The 24296-nt window shown below is 29.5% G+C and overlaps 2 protein-coding genes across 9 annotated transcripts; one reads left to right on the forward strand and one right to left on the reverse strand.

Annotated features, from left to right (window-relative positions):
* The first annotated feature begins 234 nt into the window (after window positions 1-234).
* On the forward strand, window positions 235-2743 carry LOC8285893 (S-type anion channel SLAH4-like). The gene is made up of 2 exons (XM_015722757.3): window positions 235-1673; window positions 2247-2743. Exons 1-2 carry the CDS (start codon window positions 780-782, stop codon window positions 2517-2519), a joined length of 1167 nt encoding a protein of 388 aa, XP_015578243.2. The 5' UTR covers window positions 235-779; the 3' UTR covers window positions 2520-2743.
* An 11559-nt stretch (window positions 2744-14302) lies between these two features.
* Window positions 14303-22587, reverse strand: LOC107261700. Of its 8 annotated transcripts, none has more exons than XR_007216799.1 (11): window positions 22181-22587; window positions 22013-22109; window positions 20616-20743; window positions 20205-20344; window positions 20003-20071; window positions 19524-19662; window positions 19252-19314; window positions 19125-19168; window positions 17562-17818; window positions 17037-17145; window positions 14303-14803 (listed from the first exon to the last, which is right to left on the reverse strand). XR_007216799.1 is itself a non-coding variant. In XM_048377356.1 (9 exons), exons 1-9 carry the CDS (start codon window positions 22263-22265, stop codon window positions 17711-17713), a joined length of 873 nt encoding a protein of 290 aa, XP_048233313.1. In that variant the 5' UTR covers window positions 22266-22587; the 3' UTR covers window positions 17384-17710. The 8 variants fall into 8 exon arrangements, 3 of the variants coding, with proteins under 3 accessions (XP_048233313.1, XP_048233314.1, XP_048233315.1); XR_007216800.1 differs by having other exon boundaries at window positions 14303-14825; XR_007216802.1 differs by lacking the exon at window positions 17037-17145.
* Between the last annotated feature and the right edge of the window lie 1709 nt (window positions 22588-24296).

The following is a 24296-nucleotide window of genomic DNA, read 5'->3' on the forward strand; positions in this document are numbered from 1 at the left end:
ATTATTAAGTTTGTGAATTTTTCGTTGTCTTATTAAATTCTTACAATTTTAATTTATTTTATTTAGTTCTTGCATATCTATTTTTGATTTTATTAAAAAAAATTGTACATATTTTATGAAATTTTATTTATTTTATTTGAACTTTTTATATTTTTAATTTTATTTTAATTAAAAACCATTAAGTTTTTAATACAATTAAAATATAAATATAAAAACTCAATGAAATAAAATTAAAATTAAAAGATTCAATAAAATAAAATTAAAAAAATAAAGAGTTTAAAAATTTATTTTGTCTAAATTTATCTAAGACAAAATAATAATAATAATAATAATAATAAATTAGAGAAGCACACGAGGTGTGGGAGAATTTATGAATTCTAGCTCCAAGATTATTGCATCATGGCTTATAGGTGGACAATAGATCTCATGGATAACTGAGAATCTTTTGTATTGTACACAGTTATATGAGTCATGTTGACAATTGAAAGTACAGAGGGGGAAAAGTACTGGTGTGATGTGCCACTTGACTAAAGACAGAAGAGAGAAAAAGCGAGACAAGATCAACACATATGGGGTCCCAATTGGCATGGGGTCTAGCTGTAAAGACCTGAAAAACAACTCACAAATTCAATGTAAATTAAAAACAAAGTCTAAAAGGGCTAGCCCCATCGGACTCAGCCGCCTCTACCTCATGCCACACAGACAAATACTCTTCGTTCAACTTCCAGGGTCATGTCTATATAAATCCCATCAACTTGTTATTCAAGAAACCATCGGAAATGGAATTTGCTATGGCTGAGAAGCAGAAGCCCCAACCCCATATCCATCTTGTGATTGATGTTTCATCTAATGCAACACCACCACAGCCACCAACAAATTGTTGTTACTCTCTAAAGATGATTAAGGAGTCTTTTATTTCAATCTTGGCTAGGTTTCATGCTGGATATTTTAGGATAAGCCTCTCCCTTTGTAGCCAAGCTTTGCTGTGGAAAATTCTTGGAGATGATGGATCAATTGATTCGCATGTTCTTCGACGTGTGTTTCAATTTCTACCCTCCACAGCTTTTATTCTTCTTTGGTCAATAGCTCTATTTACAGTTGCTTCACTCTCACTTCTTTACGTTCTTAGATGCTTTATTCACTTTGAAATGGTGAAGGCTGAATTCTTGCATCACGTAGGAGTGAACTATCTCTTCGCTCCTTGGATTTCTTGGCTTCTTTTGCTTCAGTCGACGCCATTTCTTAAACCAAAAAGTACGTACTATCTTGTCCTTTGGTGGGCTTTTGTTGTTCCAATGTTGGTTCTTGATGTCAAGATTTACGGCCAGTGGTTTACTAAAGGGAAGAGATCATTGTCAACAGCCGCCAATCCGACAAGTCAGCTTTCAGTGATCGGGAACTTGGTCGGAGCTCAAGCCGCAGCACAAATGGGGTGGAAAGAGAGCTCTTTATGCATGTTCTCATTGGGTATGGCACATTATCTTGTGCTATTTGTAACATTATATCAAAGGTTATCTGGTGGCAATTGTCTACCAACAATGTTGAGGCCAGTTTTCTTCTTATTCATTGCTGCTCCAAGTATGGCAAGTTTGGCTTGGAATTCAATTTCTGGAAGCTTCGATAACCTGGCAAAAATGTTCTTCTTTCTCTCGCTTTTCCTCTTCTTATCACTGGTAAGATATAGGTTAGGGCTTTATCAGTCTTATGGTTCAAGAAGTAGAATCAAAATTGAATTGTTTTGTTATATATGTCATCAGAAAAAAATAAACATGCATTAGGGACCACAAAGATCTTGACAATTTAGTTCTGGTGAAATTATTTTAGATTTTTTTTTTCAACAAGTTACTAATCAACCGACCAAATTTTAAATGATATGACTTGATTACTCTTGATATATTACATCAAACTGCCAGACCAGTGACACATATCTGTGTATTTTACATTTGAATAATGGAAAAATAACAATCTGTGTATGTTTAATTCATTCAACTATTGACTGTAACACGCCGAAAATAATCAAGCAACCTTTATATAATGCTGGTCCAGTCCCAATCCTTTTAATGATATCCAGCTATCCCTGTTCAAGCACTAAATTAGAATTCTCACACGTCTTATATTTGTTTTAAATCTTTACAATTCTATCATAAATTTTATTTATTTCCCTGCCCGTAGAAAATAAATATAGTTTCTCATGTTGGAACTAAAGATCTTATTAATTAATACAGTCGTCTAATGAAAATTAACAGGTATCAAGGCCAGCCCTGTTCAAGAAATCAACAAGAAAGTTTAATGTAGCATGGTGGGCATACGCATTCCCTTTGACAGTACTGGCACTAGCTTCAGCAGATTATGCAGAGCAAGTGAGAGGAGGTTTTGCCCATGGAGTAATGCTGGTGTTATCATCCCTTTCAGTTGTTGTCTCTCTGGGTTTGATTGCCTTCACAGCCCTTAATACTAGCACACTCTTCCCACCAAATGATCCTGCTTTAACTCTTAACACTATTCTTGCTGACACCTGAAAATCTATAACATATCAGTCTCATCCAATTGTGAATATTTCCATATATGTTAGTCACATTCTCACATAAAAACGAGTTACTAATGTCAAAAAGAAAAAGCTATTTTTAACACAGGTTAATATAGAGCTAAGTATGTATTTCTTCATATTGTTTCTTTTTCTTTTTTTCTTTTTGTATTGTAATGCTTAAAAGGAAGAGATAATCAAACATAAATTTACTTAAAAGGTCTATTTATTATCCACGTTATAATAGAGTATATATTTTGTATCTACAATTTTAATATGCCAAAAAGTATATATTTCGACCTAAATTAAATTTTGTTTTATGTGGACAGAAACCTCAGACTTATGTCAGCAATGCATGAGAGTTGATTAATAATAATAATAGTAATAATGTTATGAAAGTGGAATAGGTATTTGGCTAAAAATTAAAAAGAAAAGGTTGTGCTTTTGCCGAGATGGGTGAATTTGTTGCTGTTGGAGAGGGATTACAGTGGACTGAACGGTATTAGGGATGAATCAGCCGCCGCAGGTGTGGTTAAGCTCATGTTTGGCCATTTTCGCCCAACCCTCTTCCTTATATTTGCACTGCCTTTATTTGGACTTGAGATTTTATTGGCTGTTATAATCTTTTCTTTACTAAGGTTTTATTTTATTAATTTTCTATGGTTTCTTTTGGTGCATAAGTGTTAAAAGAAATAATTTTAGACTTTTTTAACTTAATAATATTAACTTTCTGATATTTTTTTTTTCTTGAGTCTAATTTTAGAAAAAGGATATATTAATTTACTTATTTTTCTCTAAAAATAATTTTTAAAAAAAAAGATTGAAAATGTTTTTCCCACGTGCACTATAAGATTTTCAACGAGCTAACAAAGATTGTAAGACCATATTGTTCTAAATCATCTTGTTGATTAAATGAATGAAATTTATAATAATAATAATAATAATGATAATAATAATAATAATAATAACCAAATGGCAAATAACTAAAGAAAATGATGAAATGAATAGTGAATTTAAAAATCTCTTTGTCAAAGAGCCTCTAACAAAATTTTGAAGCAGAAAATTTATGAACTCCCCAGTAATAATCAAAGAAACAATATTCTATTTGTATTATATATAGAATATATCCTACTCTCAAAAGTCATAAATTAATTGAACTGGCAAAGAATTTTGCTCATCACAGAGTTCAGATTTTGAGAATAAATTATTAGCAAGCTATTTTCTTCTAATGGTCTTGTCTTTGACATAAAAAGCCTGCCTTTAATAAGAAAGAATGTAATACGATAGTACATATTCACTCAATTAAGTTCGAAAGTGTGGTATGACAGGAGTGCGATTATTAGACAAGAATGCAGGAGAATAAGCAAAAGGGTCAGAGAAGAAGCCAAGGGTTTAGATTAATTCCTTGCAGAATGAAACAAAACCGAAAAAAGAAATAGAAAGAAAGACAGAGAATCAATCAACACATATATCTCAGAGGGTATATGAAAAGTATGGTTTTAGTATTATATCAAATCAAGAACGTGAAAAAGAAAAAGAAAATGACAAGGAAATGGTTTGAGTTACTTCATAATACTGACAGGGAATATATTCATAAAATGATGGAAGTGCATATCCACAAATTGATTTAGATTAAGTGCACATTCGACTTTATGGGTGGGAATTTCCATGATCGACTCAAGTTCTATAGGATTTATTCTTCGATTTCTTAATCTTAAGCTAAGAGATGATGCAATTGTGTTAGCAGTTCAGGCCCTAAATGATGACCTGCAACATGCACTAGAAGATTTTGAGTTCAAAGCTTGGTTTGAATTTTTGAAATAGACCAACTGAAAATCCAAACCATTTTTCGATGATAAGGAAATATGAGATAAGAAATGGGAAGCCTCAGCCTTTCCCGTTCACATCACTTGGATTATTGACTGAATTCATGTCAAATCTGAACTCAAATTCATGCTCATCAACTATATCACTGGACCAGAATAAATGCTTCCTTAGCTGCCTCCGTCACTTCCATATGCAGTCCACCCCAATTAATTTAGTTGAATTTCTTGAATTCCTAACATTTTTTACCTTCTATTTTTCTTGTTTGCAGTTTTACCTTTTTTCTTTTTTCATTTCCACTTTTCTATTTTTATTTATAAGGAATACATGGAAGCTCTAGATCGGGGTTATCCTTGTTGGTTCTAGAGTCTTTGAGGTTGGAGAAGCCATTTTCAGTGTTTGAGCGTCCAAAGAAAGCCCGAACATGGTTATATAGTCGCCGGTAGTAGAGAGAGGCGCTTTCTCTCTCTTCGAGACGCCGAAATCGAATGATTTCTGACGAAACTAGTGTTGCTGAAGTGCTTAGGATGAGAAGAAGTTGGTTTGGCCGGAGTTTAGGAGGGTAAAATGTCCATAGGAGGAAGAAAAGAGGGAAAAATGACCAAGTAGAGAGAGAAAATAGTACGAGGAACAGAGAAGAACAAGAGAATTTGTATTGATATTTTTCTTCAATGAAATTTCAGATAGGTCCCCGTTATAACATTATTCCTATAGTAACTCAAATTAATATATATCTTTTTTTTTATTTAGAGGCTTAAATCATATTTTCATATTTTAAGTGCATAACAAAAATAAATAATTATATTCCAATAATTAGGTCTCTAAAATATATTTTATAATTTTAGAATCACTCTAAAATAATATATAATTATTAATTAAATTAAATTAACTCAATACAAAAAATTAAGATAAAAAATAAAATGCAAAATAAAATAATTTAAGAAACATAATAACTCAAATATAATTAATGAAAAATAAATTATCACGTCTAAATATATTTTGAAATATTTAATATTTCTGAATTATTAAATTACTAAATATTCTTAAAAATAATACTTAAATAAAATAAAAACTCATATTATTATAATAAACAATAAGAATCCAATCATATTCAATATATATATCTCTACAAAAGCAATCTTAAATAATCTATTTCCTTAGTTTTTAATACATATACATAATAAACCTAAAAAAAAATAATAGGTTCCATTGACAAGTTGATCGATATTTTTTTTATTTTTATAAAAGAAAAAAAGAAATTAATAAAAAAACACATAAAAATATGAGAAAAAAGTAAAATTAAGTGTTTTTTTATTATGAAATTAGTTAATTTGAATAATTTTATTAATATTTGGTTGATTGTAGTTAATGTTTGATTGATGTTTAATTTATATTTGATTGATTTTTCAAATCTATGAATAATAATCTTTATTTTTTTTCTTCAACTGTTATTCTTTTCCTTTTAGGTCTCAACTTTTCTTTTTCTTTTTTTTTCTAACTTTTCTCATTTCAGTTTTCTTTATTATATAAAATAAAAAATATTATCATTTAATTTTCTTATAATTTGTTGAATTTTATTTTTTATAAAAGTTCAAATACATATTTTATTAGTAATCGGAATTTCTAGAGGTAGAATTCATAATTTCTTTTCATGCGCAAAATGAAAACTAAACTTAAGATAATATTTTATTTATTAATGCACTCTAACATGCATATATTTTATGAACTAAATTAAATCAGAAAAATTAAAATGGAATGAAAGAAAAAATAAACATAATAAAATAAAATAAAAAACATAGTTATAGAAATTAAATTAATAAAATAAATTAACAAGTTTAAACATGCTTTAAAATATTTTATAGTTCGAAAAATATTAATAGATTACTAAAATACTGTTAGAAACATTACATTTAAATAATATAAAAAATATTATTTAATAGTCAAATTCCAATTGGAGAGACATCGGATTCTTTTGCACTAATGACAGACACTGCTCCAAGCTAGCTTGTAAATTGATAGGCCAATAATTTGATTTGAATATAAAATTTACATGCTTTTATTTATATTATATATAAATATATATTTACTATAATAAAGTTATAAATTTATTAAATATATTATAATGCCTTTTTTTATCTTTTAAATAGATTGAAAATAAATCATATCTATTAAACTCGTATAGACTTTAATTAAACTCATTTGTGATGTGTGAACTTGGCTAAGAAATTATTCTAAGATTATTTATTTTTAACATAATTTATTTATATTATTTAATAAAAATAATTAGATAATTTTCTTAATTAAAATTTTAAAATTAAATAATATTGTCGAATTTATATAAAATTATATTCTTACAAAAATAGAATAAAATTTTATATTTTAGTAATATTTAATTCTAGTTTTTAATAAAAAATAATAATTTAATTTGTATGTGACTCAGTCAAGAATCTTCACTCGATGATTATATAAATAATTAAGAAAATAAAAAAAATAATTCAAATAAGTTTTGGTAATATTAAATTAAATAATTTTATAAATATTCTTCATTTTTTCAAGTCAAGATCCAGACCGAGTTTGAGCCTGAATTAAATTAATATTTTTATATTAAAAACTAAGACTAAATATTGCTAAGATATAAGATTTTATTCTAAATTTATAAAATTATAATTTTATATGAGTTTGGTAATAATATTTAATTTAATTTTTTTTAATTAAAGATATTATTTAATTATTTTTATTACATAATTAGAGTAAATTACGTTATAATTAAATAATTTACTCTAACTTGATAAAAAGCTATATTTATAAAATTCAAAATTTAGTATGAAATTGAAGGATTAAATTGAACTCTTCGTATTGACTAAGTAATTTGATTTGGGTGAATTGCCATTTTTGCAAAGTTGCGAGATAAATTAGTCAGAAAATTATAATATGAGCTAATTCTTCAATAGCTCCAAGTTTAGGGAGCAAATTGACATTTTAACCTTGAGCGGTTTAATATCTTTCCTATTTATGTTGTTGATTCTCTAAGTTAGTTATAATGGCAATTAAACTTTCTTTGCGTGTTCTTTTCTTATGTCATACTTGTCCTTAATTAGTCTAAGATTTGTCTTAATGGCTTCATCACCTGTAAATGAAACTTATAATATGTCCAAATTCGACTTAAATGATACATAAACTATTGGCTTGAGTCTGATAGAGAATGCAGGAGAAGAACCTAGTCACCAATTAACGCCTTGGTGTTTTATTAGGCAATTCCTCAATAACCGCTCCTTTTAATTTTCAAGCAATGAAAAACACTCTTGCAACACTAAAGAAACTAATGAAAGGAGTTGCCATAAGAGAATTAGAGATGATCTAATCCTATTCAAATTCTACCATGTTATAGACATGAAAAGGGTGATTAATGGGTTCCCTAGATTTTTGACTAAAGTGTTCTTTTATTGCAACCATATCAGGGTAATGTTCAGCCCTTTCAAATTGAACTTTTCTTTATGGGCATTTAGATACAAGTCTATGACTTACCATTGAGCAATTGCACTTTTGTGACTAGCAAACATATTGGCAATACAATTAGGTATTATATTGACACTAATATTCCATCATATGGTGAACTAGAAAGGGATTATTTACGTGTTAGAGTACATCTTGATGTGTGCAAGCCCATTCATAAAGGAATTCAAATCCAAAAAGGTGGAGGAGAAGAGTAGGATTTCGCTTAAATATGAACGATTACCAAGTTTCTATTTCTATTATGGACATCTTGAACATACTGATTTAGCTTGCTTTCTACCATACAATAACCCAATACTTGTGACAACTAACAAACAATATGGCACTTGGATTCAAGCAATTCCCCCTTAACCCCATTCGTCACTCTTCATCCAAAGTTCACAATGGATAAGAGAAAGATCTAGGGCTATGCACAAAATCCACTAATGTAATAAGGATCGAGTAGCCTCTACAACAACAGACTCAGTAAATTCTTCTGGTTTGGTTAAGCACTATGGGCAGAATAATCCAATACAAGTAAACTCAATAGAGAATTTTTATATCAATATACTTTCAAACTTACCCTTCACCGTTGCATTAGCAGATGTTCATATGACATTATCTGACGGTACTCATACCTAGCCTATTGAACTGGAAAAAAAAGTATGACTTTACTTTATATGTTATAGACTCACCCTCTTCTTTAGGTTTGGCTTCCTCAATTGTTGATCCGTTAACACTTGTCACTTAAGGCCACCGAGCATTTTGAATCTATTAAGTCAGAACTGTCGGGGTTTATGTATCCTCGAGCAGTTCATTCTTTAAGTTCCATGTTAAACAACTTCGTCCATCAATAGTCTTTCTCATGGAAACTTTATCTATAACCAAATGTATAGAAGGTATAAAGAGGAAGTTGAGTTATGATTGTACATTATATGTTGACTATCATGGGAGATCTGGAGGCTTAGCACTATTATACAATGGTAATTCTTTGGTATTCATTCTTTCTTTATCTATTAACTCCATTGATGTGTTAGTTGATTTTCCAAATATTCATTAATGGCGATTTACTAGATATTACGAATTTCCTGAGTCTTATAGGTGACATGACTCATGGAGGTTGTTATCTCAATTGGCATCTTTGCACTTAGGTCCATGGTGTATTATAGGTGATTTAATTGACATTCTTAGTTATGATGAAAATAATGGAGGTTCTAGACGAAGTGACTGAAAGGTTAGAGGGTTTCAAGAGGTGTCCAACTATGGTTTAATGGATGTAGGTTATATTGGTAATTAGTATACATGGAAAAGAGGAAGGAGTTCAGGGAATTTAGCTGAAGAGAGATTGGATATAGCATTTATAAATAGTGATTGGAAAAGATATCTTAATCTTATTCACTAACACTCATTTGTATCTGATCATATCCTACTCTTATTAAGTTTGAATATTGCCCACTTTAGTAAACCGGAATATCGATTTCAATTTGAGTTAATGTGCTAAGGGACCCCTCATGCAAGGAAGTAATTCAGAGCTCATGGAATTCAACTCTACTTTGAAACTGTGTGTCAAAAGATAACAAATAATGGGTCTGCTTTAGCAGCTTGGCATCGTGCAAAATATGGATTCTTGTGTAAAAGGATATGTTCTTGTCATGATAAGTTGGTTGTCTTAATGCAACTTGATCAAAGCACATCAGTTTCGTCTTAAATTATAGTTATTAAATCTGAATTAAATGAACACATGGCTTATGAGGAAACTTACTGGTGTTAAAGGTCTCAGATTAGTTGGCTGCGGGAAAGGGACAAGAATATAAGATTTTTTTCACTCAAGAGCTTCTGCATGCAAAAGGAATAATCTTCTATGGGGATTGTTTGATAGTGCTGGTGTTTAGAGGGATAATATTGCCGACATGCACAATATTTCTTTGTCTTATTTTACTAATCTTTTCTCAACTAATAATAATGTCAACTTTGGTGGAGTATTGCATTTTGTTCAGTCGAAACTTACTGATTATATGCACAAACTAGAGGCTAAGTATACAACTGAAGAGATAAAACAAGCACTATTTTTTATGAGCCCTTACAAAGCAGTAGGGAAAGACGACATGAATGCAGCATTTTATTACAAATTTTGGGATATAGTTGGAAAAGATATAATATCTTCCTGTTTAGAATCGTTACATACAGGTCTTTTCTAGTAGAGTTGAATACAATGAGAATTATCTTGATACCAAAATGTCCTTCACCAAATCACATGTTTGATTTGTGCCCTAAAGCCTATGTTAGGTTCTTTACAAGATTTTAGCAGAGGTTCTTACAAATTAGTTAAAGTAATTTTAGGAAAATCATATCCCCATATATCAAAATGCATTTATGCTAGGGAGGTTGATAACAAATAATGGCACAAGATTCAATGATCCTCAATTGTGCAAGGGCATGAAATTCACTAGCTTTAAAGTGTTCAGAAAGGCATTAAAAGAATGGGATGTGAAATGGGGATACAAATATAAGTTGATTAATAATTACCATAGAAAAATCAAAGCAGTATGCAAAGACATATGTGGATTCTTTATCCATGCTTCAGATACACAAGATAAGTCAGCATTCCAGATTAAGACTTTATAACTAAGCATGATTGTCCTAGAGACTTTGTGACAAGTTCATATATAGCAGAGAAGTTTCACGAAGATTTTAAATATAATCCTAGTTAGGAAGTTAAAGCTATGAACAAGAAACTGTCAAGGATATTAGGTTGTCTATTTCGATTTAGAAATGTTATAGAGCTAAAAGATTAGCTAGGAAGATAATTGAAAGGGACATTAGTGATCAATACAAAAGATTGTATGATTATGCTGAGATAATGAAGAAAAGAATGTCTGGCAGTTTAGTCAAATTGAATATAGAACTTATAACTATTGAGATTGGAGAAGAAGATAATGAGATATTGAGAGGCAGACCAAAAGAAATTATGTTGTTTAGACATATGTATGTGAGATTTACAGCTCAAAAGCAAGGTTATCAAAGTGGGATTAGGCCTATAGTTGGCTTAAACGGCTATCACCTAAATATATCTATGGGTGGACAACTTTTATGTGCAATTGCTAGAGATGGAAACAAAAATATGTTCCCATTACCTTTGGGATTTGTGGATGTGGAAGATAAGGCATCATCGATTTAGTTTTCAATCTGCTTTTTGATGACTTTGGTAGGCCAGAAGAGACTGGATGGGTGTGTGTCTAATCAACAAAAGGTACATTGCTTACCTTTTTTAATCAATATTTGTTTCTTTTGCTTTTTAGCTTCTAAGAATTTTCTTTCATTTACTTGACATAGGGACTTGTGGAAGCATTTAATGAAGTGAATATGTCCATTGAGCATAGACACTATGTCAAAAACATATATGAGAACTTCAAAGAATTGTACAGAGATCTTACCTTAAAAAAAAGGTTATGGATGGTAACTACTACTGGAGCAATGAAGACGTGAGAATATTATATGAAAGAGTTGAAGAAGCTAAATGAAGATGCTTGGAACTAGGTGTAAGAGCATAATCCAAAGACTTGGGCAAGATCTCACTTTTTAACACACCTTAAGTCTCATGCACTTCATAATAATATATGTGAGTCCTTTAACTCATATATTAAATCATCAAGAGATATGCATATCTTCACAATGTTTGAGTGGATTAGAAAGAGGCTCATGAAGCGATTTCATGTCAAGTACACTTAGATGCTAAAGTATAAGGTTCATAGTTTTTCCTTAATACACAATATTTGTTGGAGAGGATAAAACTTGAGGCTCTGAACTATTTTTGTACACTACCAGGAGCAAAGAGGTATGAGTTGGACTTCTATTCCACTACAAGTACAATTGATTTAAACATGAGGACTTGTAGCTGTCGAATGTGGAATTTGAGTGGTATACCCTGTAAACATGTTGTGTCTGCCATTTACACTAATAGAGAGAAACCTGAGCAATATTCATACTACTTGAAAGAAACATTTCTATCAGTGTATAAGCGCATATTTCAGCCTATTCCAGGTAGTCATGAATGGGAGAGGACAACTCCCAAACATTCACCCTAATATTGTGAGAAAACCAACTAGTAGACCTTAAAATAATAGGATAAGAGCAGCAAATGAACCTAGGAATCGATTCAAGGTTTATAGAGCTGGAGGTAATGTGGTTTGTGGAAATTATAAGTAAATTGGCGACAATATGAGTGGTTGTAGAGCTACTGTTATAGGGGAAACTCTATAGCAAAGAAGGATAAGATTGAAAACGCAAAAGACTAGCTCAAAGTAAGAGCTGAGTTTGCTTGACATGAATTGAGTTTTAGGGCAATAGTGTGTCACAACTTAACTTTTTTACACTTTTGATGAAAAATGCACACAAGCCTATAAGGCCAGGTCCTTTCAAGCCTCCTGCCACATCAACTAGAGCAGTCCACTCTCTAGCATTCTCCACTCCATATGCCACCAATCCATAGGCAACCCATTATACACAAGCCCAATCAACTAAAGCTGCTCACTCCATAGGCATCAACTACACAACCTAGTTCGAGTAGTTTCAATAACTTCAAGAGGGCTCTCAACTTATAGGAATTGCTGCAAAAGAGATTACTACTAAAGGCAAAGCAAAAGCATTAGCAAGGAAACATGTTTGGAAGATTTAAGGAATTTTTCTTAATGAAACTGTATACTTTTTGTTATTGTGCTGAAAATTTATTATTTTGTCACAAGTTTAGAAGATTTAAGCAATACTTTTATGAAACTGCAAATCTGTATCATTTTAGTCTCTTAAATCCTAAAAATGTGTTGCACTAGGATGGCAAACTCTAGAGTACAATCCTTATGTGTATTCCAAATTCTTTTTATTTTTTTGAATGCATGGAACTTGCCATTTTTATGGTACAATAGTATTTTTTAAGTTTACAATGGCACAACTATTTTATTTACTTAATATGTATTTTTTTCAACTTTGTCCAAATTTATGTGTTATTCAAGCTAGTACTAGGCAAAAAGCTATGGTAAAAGTAGATATGTAAAAACAGAACCCATTACATATCCAGTAACTTAATCTTGTCATTGAGGCATTTTTACAAACAGTTTGTACTTTATTATACCACCATGGCATTTTTACAAACAGTTTCTCTCATTCCTGCTTTAGTCTCAGTCTTCCTATTAAAACAATACATAAAATAACAACTATTATAATAAAAAAAAAATCAATGGGTTCTTCAATTTACCATATCTTCTATAGGATTCAAGCTCTTGATACAACTTTTAATTTTCTGCAATCAGTAAACCTATCTTTAACTCATTAATTCTAATTTTCTCTTCATAGTTCTTTAGCTCACGTCCCATTTTCACTTCCTTTACTCGACACACAACAATCTTATCTTTACGTTCGTTAATCTTCTCTTGCAGTCGAGGGATAAATTCACGGCACCTCTAACAACTACTTCAATCAATCCATCTAAAAATTTCACAAGGCTCATGCCTAGGATCTTCAAACATTGCACAACCTTGAAACCTCCTTACCCTATTTTTTGGTGTTTTTGCTACCCTAATAGGTGTGTAGACATTATAATTGCATTTAGAAAAATCTGCCATCTAAATTCGAGTTTCTTGTTGATTGTGAAGAAGATGAGCCTTCAAATGCCATTGTTTTTCCCTTTTCTAAAATCTTAGAAGCAAATGAAAGAGCTAGAAAATAAGAATTTCAGTTAGATTTAGAATTCCAAATTCATTCGGGATATTTGAATCTATATTTTTTACTTTTAAAAAATTCCACATCATAGAGTTCCAATAAGTATATGAAACCTTAATCGCCACATCATTAAGTTGTTGACATGTCAGCAAAGCATAACGGATTTACAATGTGCTTTTAAAATATTCATTAGTTAAATATAAAATATTCATTATCAATATGCTTATGTATATAAAATAAACATATACATAAAAAATAACAATAATATACATAAAAGCGAATCAATATTCAAGAAATTCAAAAGAATATCATTATATTCAAAATCAGTACTAAGAAAATTGATCAACATTCATTCATTAAAGACAAAAATGTTCACCTTTGTTCATTGCATTTGCATACGCATTTACAGTAACAATTGAAAAAACCAACTATTAACAACTGAACATTTCATTTTGTAAAAGATAATACCAATATGAATCTTAAAATACAAAATATTCATCTACCGTAACTAAAATATACATCAAATGTGGACACAACAGTTACGTAGTCCTTTTCTTTATAAAAATGCTTGCATATTATTAAAAATAAAGTTAATTTTATAGTAAAAAAGAAGTATAAAATACATTAGAAGTATAAAAATATGAAATTAATAATAAATAATTCGTAATAATGTAACACAGAATGAAGAATTGCAATATGTAAGAAAATTGTTTTACAGTAATATAATTTATCTACATTTTAAATTTATAGTTTTGTTTTAATTTTACCTTTTCAGTCTATTAGATAATTTTAATAACATAAACTGCGAATTACCTTTCAATTATACCAGCTCAACTTCATATTTACAAAATATGAGTTCAACTTTATAATTTCCTAGAACTTTTGTGCCAACTTAGCACCCTAAATTTGTAGAATGCAAGAACTAGAAAGAGAAACATAAAGGATACTGATGCCATTCACACAGTATCTCATCTTTACTTCATATGGCTATTCAAAATCCCAAGATCATATTTCTCTTAGTAGTGACCATATTTGTGCTTTCAGGTTGCTTCCATGTCGACAGAATGACAAATGAGGAATCTGGGAAGAACAGCAGCATTGATTTTGGATTCCCACTTTTTTAGGCATTTCTCTTGCAGAAATCTTCAGGGATTCAGTGAACATGAAACTGACACTATTTCTGGAGCTTCTCATCAAAATTCAGAACCAACACCACTTCGTTACTGATAAGCCTTCACTCTTCAGCAGTATCTATAGTGACACTTGTAGCATTCTGTACTATAAATTTTTACTCTATTTTTCTCTTGGCAAAAATATGTATAATAAAAACAGTGAAAAAGAATACATGATTTTTCAATGCAAAAACACTTGCACTTAAGCATGGATTTCAGTCTTGCAATATGATAACTATTCTGGTAGCATTTTGTGAGTTACAACTTTAAAGGAGCTAAGCCCTTAACGGTCAACCTACATGATGAGAAATTTTAACAGTAAACAGTTTTTAATCTGAAACTGATATGGGCCCCCAATTCAAGTATTTATTCCATTTATAACAAAAAAATTAAAAGGTTTATAAAATAAATCAAGTGCATCAACATAAAAAGAACCAAGTGACTGTTTATTTGTAGTAATCTTTTTTTTAATTTTTAAGGAAAATAAAAACATCTTATTTTCATAGAAAATTTATAAAACATGTTTACTTAAAAAAAAAAGGATAAAGTTTAAAATACTACCTTGTAGTTTGACGTTTTTTCATTCGAGGGATAGAACTGTTTTTTGTATCAAATGAGCACGTATTTTATTTTCTTAATATTTTAAGTACACATTTATATTTTTATTACTTTTACATAATTTTATATATATTTAATATGAACTATTACTAAATTTAATTTTATAAACAATATGGCATCTGACAATACATCAAAGAATTCTTAAATATATTAAAAAATTATTTCTTAAATTTAATTAAAATGAATATATATATATATATATATATATATTTAACAATTTTATGATAAAAAATATCTAATTAGATAGTATATTAATTAAAAATATTTATTTTATCAAATATTTATATTTCTATTAATATTTAAAATCTAAGAAACGAAAAAAATATTGAATGTATCTAAAAAATGCTAAAAAGATGAAACACATGTTACTCCTTTAATATAAAAATACCTTTGTCCCTTAAATGTAAAAACTTCAAACCATATGGTTATTTTTTAAACTATATCCTAAAAAATATTACTTTTCTACTTAGATAATATTTTAAATATAAAAAGTAAATTTGAAATAAATGAAATAAAAACTCCCTGTTTTTATTTGAAAACAAGTGACTTTATATAAAAATAAATAAAATTTAAAAAATTATCCTGTGATTTAGCATTTTTATACTTGAATGACAGAAGTATTTTTTGTATTAAATGAATAACATATGTTCTATTTTTTTTAGTATTTTTTAGATACATTGAATTTTTTCTCATTTTTTATATTGTAAATATTAATACAAATATAAATATTTAATAAAATAAATATTTTAATTAATTTAACATCCAATTAAATATTTTATAATTATAAAATTATTAAAATATAATATTTTTTAATGTTAATCAGATTTAAAAAATATTTCTTTTAAATAAAATTTTTATAATATTTATGAGTTCATTGATGCATTGTTAAATGTTATTGCTTATAAAATCATAATTTTGTAATAGTTCATATTAAATACATGCAAAACTATATAAATAAAAAATAAAAACATAAACGTGTACCTAAAAAATGTTAAGAAAATAAAACACATGGTACTCTTTTGATACAAAAAATATCTCCATTCCTCAAATAAAAAGGCATCAAACCACAAGATAGTCTTTTAAATTTTACTCTAAAAGAAAATTATAAAAAACATGTTAAACTTATTTTAAAAACTTTTAAATTTTAGTTATAATTTTAAAAATATAAAAAACTATTTTATATTTCTATTTTAAAAAAATAGCATAAGTAAATACAAAAATTCTATTTTTTATTTTTATTTGAACAGTTTTCTAAAAAGCTATAGTTTTTCTACGAGTAAACAAGCGCTTAATTTTCCTTTTCTTAACTATCTTTACTACAGGCAGCAATAACAAGCAGGAAAATGTTAGCTAAACTAAAGCTCAAATTGACAGAGAACAAGGGAATTTCTTAATTATATGTTTGCAGATGTTTGTTGATTCTGCTCTATGTTGTGACACAGTGCATCAATAGATCCAAGATTTAACATCCATTGTAAACTAAGGAAGATCAAAATTATTCATCTATATATACATATTTGCATGCATGTCAATATGCAATCCTATTCTGTTCAGGGAAAGGTTGAATAGAATACTGCTAACCAACTACTCTAGAAATATGCAAGTCCACATGTCAAGCTTATATGCAGACTGACCAAACTTATTGCTTGATGGAATATAGCAATGATGTAAGAAAACAATGGAAGAGCACACACTTTTCTCTGTCAATGAGTCTGACTGCTAGAACCACTTTTCCGTTTGAAATGCCCCAAATATGTTGCTTCTCATAAGGATTTTTGTAGGAGACAGATCAAATACCAAATCCTGTCATTAAATTCAATTTCTATGTTGACATGAACAAGGAAGATAACTTTTTATTTAAACCACCTTACTCTACCCAAACAAATTTATGTATCCTGTGACGAGAAAAGTAAAACAAATGTCCTGTGATGGGAGAAGTAAACCAAGTGTCCAGTGACAGGACAAATAAATACTGTTTAAAAGAATATATATGGAGAAAGGAGACTATATTTTCAAGTACATTCTTTTCAATTATCTATCATAGTTGAAAGAGGAAATGGGAATCTATATTTCACTTGAAGAAAAGAAAACAAAACATGGAGAAAGTACACAGCGGATTAATCAATTAATGTTTGATTTAATACATTACAAATTTAAAAGATTAAAAGAATAAAGAGGGGAACCAGTAAAGTATGAACCGCAAATGTGAAGATGCTCACCTGTGTGCTTGTTCCTGAAATCAAAAACCGAGCAGGACTGTGATTCTAAATTGCTGCTAAAATTCCATAAAAACACCATGGTTGTATCTTTTCATTTATGCCTCAGCTTCTATGAGCAGGAACAGAACCATAAAACAAATGAACCATCACTACATAATCTCCTCGCCCACGGGATCAACAGAGAAATGTATGGGAAGTGTTTTCTTGATGATGAGCTTAAATTTTGTCTTCCACATCTGCTTTTTCAATAGTTCAGACTATTTACAGTTAATCTTCTGACTAAAACACATGCAACAATGAGCAGATAAAATTGTAAAGAAGACATTACTGGTGATAAATAGAAAAGAAGAATAAAGAAACTATTCATTCTTCAACATTTCAAGTTTTTGACATATGAAAGTTCTAAACTTATATCCTAATCCCTACATCCATCAGCACTATCAAACAAATATTAGGTCTCTTAATAAGTTTTCTCAGAAGTAACAACCCAAACAGCTTGTTCAGCAACTTGAGCTTGAACATTAAAATAATACAGTACAGACAGCAGTATTAGTGGCAAGTAAGAAATGGTATAACAATTAAGACACAGATGATATTTTTGCCCTTTCCCCAAAAAGTTTTAATTATATCAGCAAGTTTTCTAAACATGTCAGAGAGTAGAAATTGAATGAAGTAAGCAAGCACGTAAGAACAAATATGGGTGCAATTGAGACGAGCCGAGCTTTTGAGTGCTCAGGCTCGGCTTGCTTAAACCGAATTAAAGCTCGAGCTCCCTTAATTGAATTACAAAATATAAAGCATCAATTAAAATACATAGAATAAATTCTAAGAAACAATAAAAAAAAAAAGTCGTACATCAGAATAAAATAAATTCCATAGTTTGTGACAATTTCATCCTTAATATAAGCATTGTATTAAAATTTAAATGTCTACAATAAAAAAAAATTAATTACTATATTCACTTGTATTAAATTAAATCATTCACATTAATAATCATTGTACATGTATATATTCTAGCAAATATATATTTCGGTTTGTATTACTTGCTAAATTATAATAGCGAGAATTTTTCTTAAATATAGACAAAAATGCAAACTCTAGAAGAGACTTAAATAAGAAAAGATATTATCAAGCTATAAACGAGCTTATTGTCAAGCTCCTATCAAGCTTATTCACAAGCTAAATTCTCAAGCTCATAAATGAGCCAATTCATGAGGTAGTTCTCAAGCTTTTAGATGAGTTAGTTCACGAGCCACTGGTGAGCTTATAAACGACCTAGCTCACGAGCTCAAACCAGCCGAGCACTAGAAAGCTAGAGCTCGGTTCAGCTTGTTGCTAGTCAAGTTCGTAAATCAAACTCGAGCTCGGCTTGTTTAGCTTAATAGCTTGAACGGGCTTTTATCAACCCGAGTTTCAAGTAGCTCGTAAGCAACTCAACTCATTTGCAGCATTAAGAACAAGCCCATTTTTAGGCCAGATAAAATGAATTAGATATTTAAAAAGTGAACAAAAAGAAAGCTTAGTACAGAAGAGCCACATCCATTAATTCATTGGGTTTCTTACATCTTTGTATTCTCTGCTGCCCATAAACATTTCAAATGCCTCCACTGCAAAATATGCCAACAACTAACAATGAAAGGAATGGAAATGATAATTAATAAGATATTGTAGGATGTAAAAGCAAACCTACATGACCGAAATCTTGTCACTACTCCATGAGTATATTCCTGACTGCTGAGATTAAAATTGGAGCCTGCTCACCACATATAAACGAGAAATTATAATCATGTGATATGGTAAGGAATAATTATTGTCCAATAATATGCATATCGTCAATAACACAAGTCAAATTGATTCTTCAATTAGCCAATGAAATGAAGTCTCCAAGGGGATGACAAGACAGTATGCTAATAACTGACTAGAAAATCACAATACACCTCTTGCTTCAAAGTTGAAACACACCTTGAGTAGATTGGACAATCAAGGAGGGAAATTCTTTTGTCAACGTTTCATGAGATGCCAATGCATCATCTATAGGTTCACCAAGTGCACTCTCATCAAATGATATAAGATGCACAAACTCCAAACCATAGTTGAACTCCTGCCACCAGAAAGCATTCCATCTCCATGTCAAAATTTACCAACAGAATCCAGTAATTGGAAGGTATTGCAACATCAGAGGTACATCTAAAGGGAGAAAACTGTAAATATCAATGTCTTTCATATAAAGTAAATAACTTGGTAAAATGAGGTGAAGAGACTCTCTACAACTTCCTTCTCGAATAAAGCAGTCCTTAAGCATTTGCATGGTTGCAACTCATTTATCATAAAGTAAGCCTAAGCAAGAATTGAAGGACCCAAAATATTTATAATTTCATTCAGATTAATTCCAAAATAATTCATAAGAACTACAAATAACTTCGAAATATATGATTCCAAACCTCCCCTTTTCGAAATATAGGAAGAATATCATCTTCTACTTCAGATTCATAATCCACATTAATTAGCTCCTGAAAAAAGTGCCATGAACATGAGTCAAACAAGCATAACCTAACAAAGAAGTCAAAGCGTATATGTTTGGAAGTCAAAAGGAAATATGATTGTTAAGTAATATAGTTTTGGTGTTTACATGTCAGGGCGTACATGGCAGTATGGCATTACATGCTCCTTGAGAACTTTCAAATAGAAAGGGTTCTCATAAAACTTTGTAACATCTTCCTTTCTTTGGAAACGCATGAAAACAGCATGCGTATAATTTTCTACCGTGTCACTGGAGATGCGCCCTTCAGAAGAAAATAGAATGTCTACATGATTACATAAACATATGATGGTTCAAGAAATACACGGGCATTCCTAGCCCAAAAAATTTGCTCCTGAATTCTGGGTTCATACAACAATTGTAATTCCACTCTACTAATAAATAATTAGATGACATCATCTAAATACAATGAAATTAAACATAGTAAATAGTACTGAGCATTGATTTTTTCCATTTAATAGCAAACGTTAAAGTGAAGAAATCTGAATCAGAGGTACAAATCAAGGAAAACTTACCCAAAGATACTGCAAGAATTCCCCGCATTTGATATTGGGAAGTGTACAAATAATCTAGCATGTCATTCTCATCCTCTTTAGACAAATCTTGCTTTGCTTTCAGCAGACAGATGTGTTCCACCACTTTTCTGCGTCAACACAGATAAATTCTCTATTATGGAATAATTGAATGTCCATCTGAATGCATGATCTAACTTAAATAAATGATTTCTCACAGTTGCATACACTCTCTAATGACATCTCTCGACTTAAAATATCCTTTTTGCTTGGATTATCAATTTTAGCCAATCCTTTAAATTTTATCAATATTTACAACCTCAACCTTTTCTCACATATGTTTCAATTTAAGCAATTACTCTAGGAGCGCCATTAAATCTAATGCAAAATTATTTATAATGAACCGAATATGCTAATAAAAAGAATTGTTACATGTCTATGCCATTTTTTATTATGCCACAATATGATACAAATATAAAGTTATAGCTTTATTTAGAACACTTAATTATCAGCCATAATATGTAATCCCTAGCTCAGTTAAGCCCAACCAATTCAAAAATTGTACGAGCTTGGTCTTATATTTTCTTTTGGCTTGGTCTAACCAATCCAAATCTATACTTCAAACATTTATTTAGATAAACACTTAGAAATAGACCAACTCAGCTTCACCAAATATAAGAAGTATAAATTTAAATATGCATTTTTCTTCCCAGACCATGTTTAAACAAATAAATAGGTAGAAACCTTTGAACATGAACATAAAATTAAAATTACACCTCTAACTAAACTTGACCCCAACCCAATTTCAAACAAATGCAAGTGCAAGTAATATAAGTTTGAGCAGGAATTTAGTAAAATAAGATAATATTACTAATTGCAAATTGTCCAACTAGATAATATTTTTAATTAATGAAAGTTTTTATTAAACATGCTTGTTAGTCTAACAAATTCTATTATTATTATTATTACTCCCTCCATCCAGAAAAGACAATTCATTTCTTTTCCTTTTCGTCCATCTCAAATTATAATTCACTTTTCTTTTAATTGTTAAGTGAATAACTAATAGTAAAAATGTCCTTCATTTATTAAATATAAATATAATCACGTATACTGAATTTCCACTTTCTTGCTTCAAAATTATAAATTTTTATTCAATCCATTTTGAGTTTCAATGTAATACTGAAACTCAAAAAGTTACAAATCATTCGACAACAATGGACGAGTTGGCAGTTAAAATGTCTAATGGTATCAACTATAAAAGATATTAACTTTCTTAATATATTCGTAATTGAAAGTGATAATTCTTTCAGGACAGAGCGAGCATTTTTCTTTTTTTCTTTTTTCTAATTTTTGGGTCCAATTAAAATCATTAGCATAAATAAATAAATAAATGTATGAACCTTTTCTTCTCCACATTGAAGCTTGAACTCTGAACATTTGAAGCTGTAATTGCAAATCTCCCATACGGCAAACTGATTCTGCCATCCACTCGTGATACTGTAACCAAAGGAATATTTAATACAAAACAACTTCCCGCAAAATCAAATTCAAATCACAACGAAACTCACCATTTAAAGCGACATCGTTTCGGCGGAGATGATGCATGTGAAAATTAGGGATGGAGAATGTTGGGGTAAGAGATTGAAGGAGCATCGTTCCAACACACTCCACTGGCCACTGATTCTTCCCTTTCTATTTTTCTTTATTTTTTTATTGTTTCCCTTAAATTTCATAAAATAAAAAGGATTTGGTATTTGAGGATTTGGGAGAGGAATTGTGGCGGTGATTTCATTTGCATTTTTTATTTTAATTAATTGGGGAAAGGAAAAACTGATGGTGGAGGAAAATAACGCCTCTACTTGTTCTTTTTCTTTTTCTTTTTTTAAATCAACGTCTCTATTTGTTTAAATACTAGTTTAAATATAGTCCTTAGAAACTAAAATCTGGCGCCTTTTTCTTTTCTCAATCACAAAATTACCCTCCGCAAACAAATTATTCGATTTCATTAAAATTTATAAATTTATAATATTATTCGGATCAAAAGATAAATTTAAAATTTATGAATTTATAAATTAAATATAAAAATGATAAATTAATAATCATAAAAAAATAGATTAATGATTTATTTTTCTTTTTTATTTAGAATTAAGAATTATCATGAAATAACATAAATTTATCAGAAATAAAAAAAAAGTATTATAACAATTTATTATTTTTAGAATAGTAAATCTTAAAATATTTTTTTTCTAAATATAAAACTAAAGCTCTAAAATAAAATAAAAAAATTGGAGAGCGAGTAACTTTTCTAAAATTTATAAATTTAAATTATTTCTTTTACCAAAATATAAAGTTAAGTTAAATTTATAAATTTTATAAAATCAACTTATCTAGTAACAATATAATAGGTTGATAGTAACCGCTAAATTTTAATTAAGTAGTCAGATATTTAGCAAAAGAAATTATTTATATCTCAATTTTAATTACAATATACAATTTAAAAATAAAACTATTGAAAAATTATAATTATTATATATGCATACATTTTAATCATACTAATTTTTTATAAAGGTGTTTCTCACGTTACTCAGTCATTATATAAACTCACTAGAATTATTTGTTTTTCACTTTGGTGGTATAGTTGGGAAGTTAGAATAATTATTATATTATGTAATGGGATTTTTTTCCTTTTCTAATTTAATATACTTCAAATCAATTTTAGACTGTTACACTTTATCTTAAGAGATAATTTATTTTAGGTAAATTTAGTTTCGATAATACGTTTACATTAAATAGTATATTACTTATTTTCTAATAAAAGTAATATTTTATCTTAAAAATTTTGTTTATATTCTCTTTTATAGAAAGAAACAACTTTAAATGTAACGAACCAGAACTAGATCACATGAGATATTGTCCGTTTTAACCCCCACTTGTCTTACGATTTTGTCTCCTTGGTTGATTCGAGAACTTCCCAGAAAGTCATTCATCCTAAAATTTCTCTGAACCAAGCACGTTTAACTTTGGAATTCCTATAACTCTATAGTCAAATTACCAAAAAGCACCTCATGTGATTAATTACAACCCTTTACATATATGTTATCAACCATTCCCCACCCTATTTTTATGTGCAATTCGATTCATTCATGAACCCCCATTACCTTAGAGTGTTGCCATCCTAGAAGCCTGCCAAAAGCCGCTCCTTGTCAAAATATCCTATCCTTGCCCCGGTGTCCACTTCCCGCCTTCATTGGACCGCTTCTCTAGGCCACACTGTCACATTAAAGAATAATGGTTGGTTTTATTTTTTATTTTTAAATTTGTTTCTTATTTTAGTAAGTTCAAAATTTTTAAATCTGATTTAGATCTTGTTTTTCATTCTTGTGTTGTTTGCTTTAATTTTTATTAAATGGACTTTATTAATGCCTCCCCATATGGAAAATTTATTCATGAGAATTAAGGCATAACTAAATAATTAATTTTAAATTTTAATGAAAATTATGGAACCAAATTAATAGATATCTTATTGAAATAAGGATTATGAACCATTCAAATTTTGTTAATAAACAAGGACTAATGTAAATAACCATAAGCTTGATTGATAGCAATCATTTGGCATATGATGTCCAAGGGTGTAAAAAGAGCAGCTTTCAGAAGTGATGATTAAGCAAAACAAAACATAAATCT

This window comes from Ricinus communis, chromosome 7 (genome assembly GCF_019578655.1).
Source record: "Ricinus communis isolate WT05 ecotype wild-type chromosome 7, ASM1957865v1, whole genome shotgun sequence".
NCBI classification, from domain to species: domain Eukaryota; kingdom Viridiplantae; phylum Streptophyta; class Magnoliopsida; order Malpighiales; family Euphorbiaceae; genus Ricinus; species Ricinus communis.

Excerpts from the sequence above, each read along its gene's own strand:
- LOC8285893 (XM_015722757.3), top strand. The coding sequence starts at position 780 with ATGGAATTTGCTATGGCTGAGAAGCAGAAGCCCCAACCCCATATCCAT. Across the intron at positions 1,674-2,246 it reads TTTTCCTCTTCTTATCACTG|GTATCAAGGCCAGCCCTGTT; the intron begins GTAAGATATAGG and ends GAAAATTAACAG.
- LOC107261700 (XM_048377356.1), bottom strand. The coding sequence starts at position 22,265 with ATGCTCCTTCAATCTCTTACCCCAACATTCTCCATCCCTAATTTTCAC. Across the intron at positions 19,315-19,523 it reads GATTGTCCAATCTACTCAAG|GCTCCAATTTTAATCTCAGC; the intron begins GTGTGTTTCAAC and ends TGTGGTGAGCAG. Across the intron at positions 17,819-19,124 it reads GCAGCAGAGAATACAAAGAT|TCTGAACTATTGAAAAAGCA; the intron begins GTAAGAAACCCA and ends AACTGTAAATAG.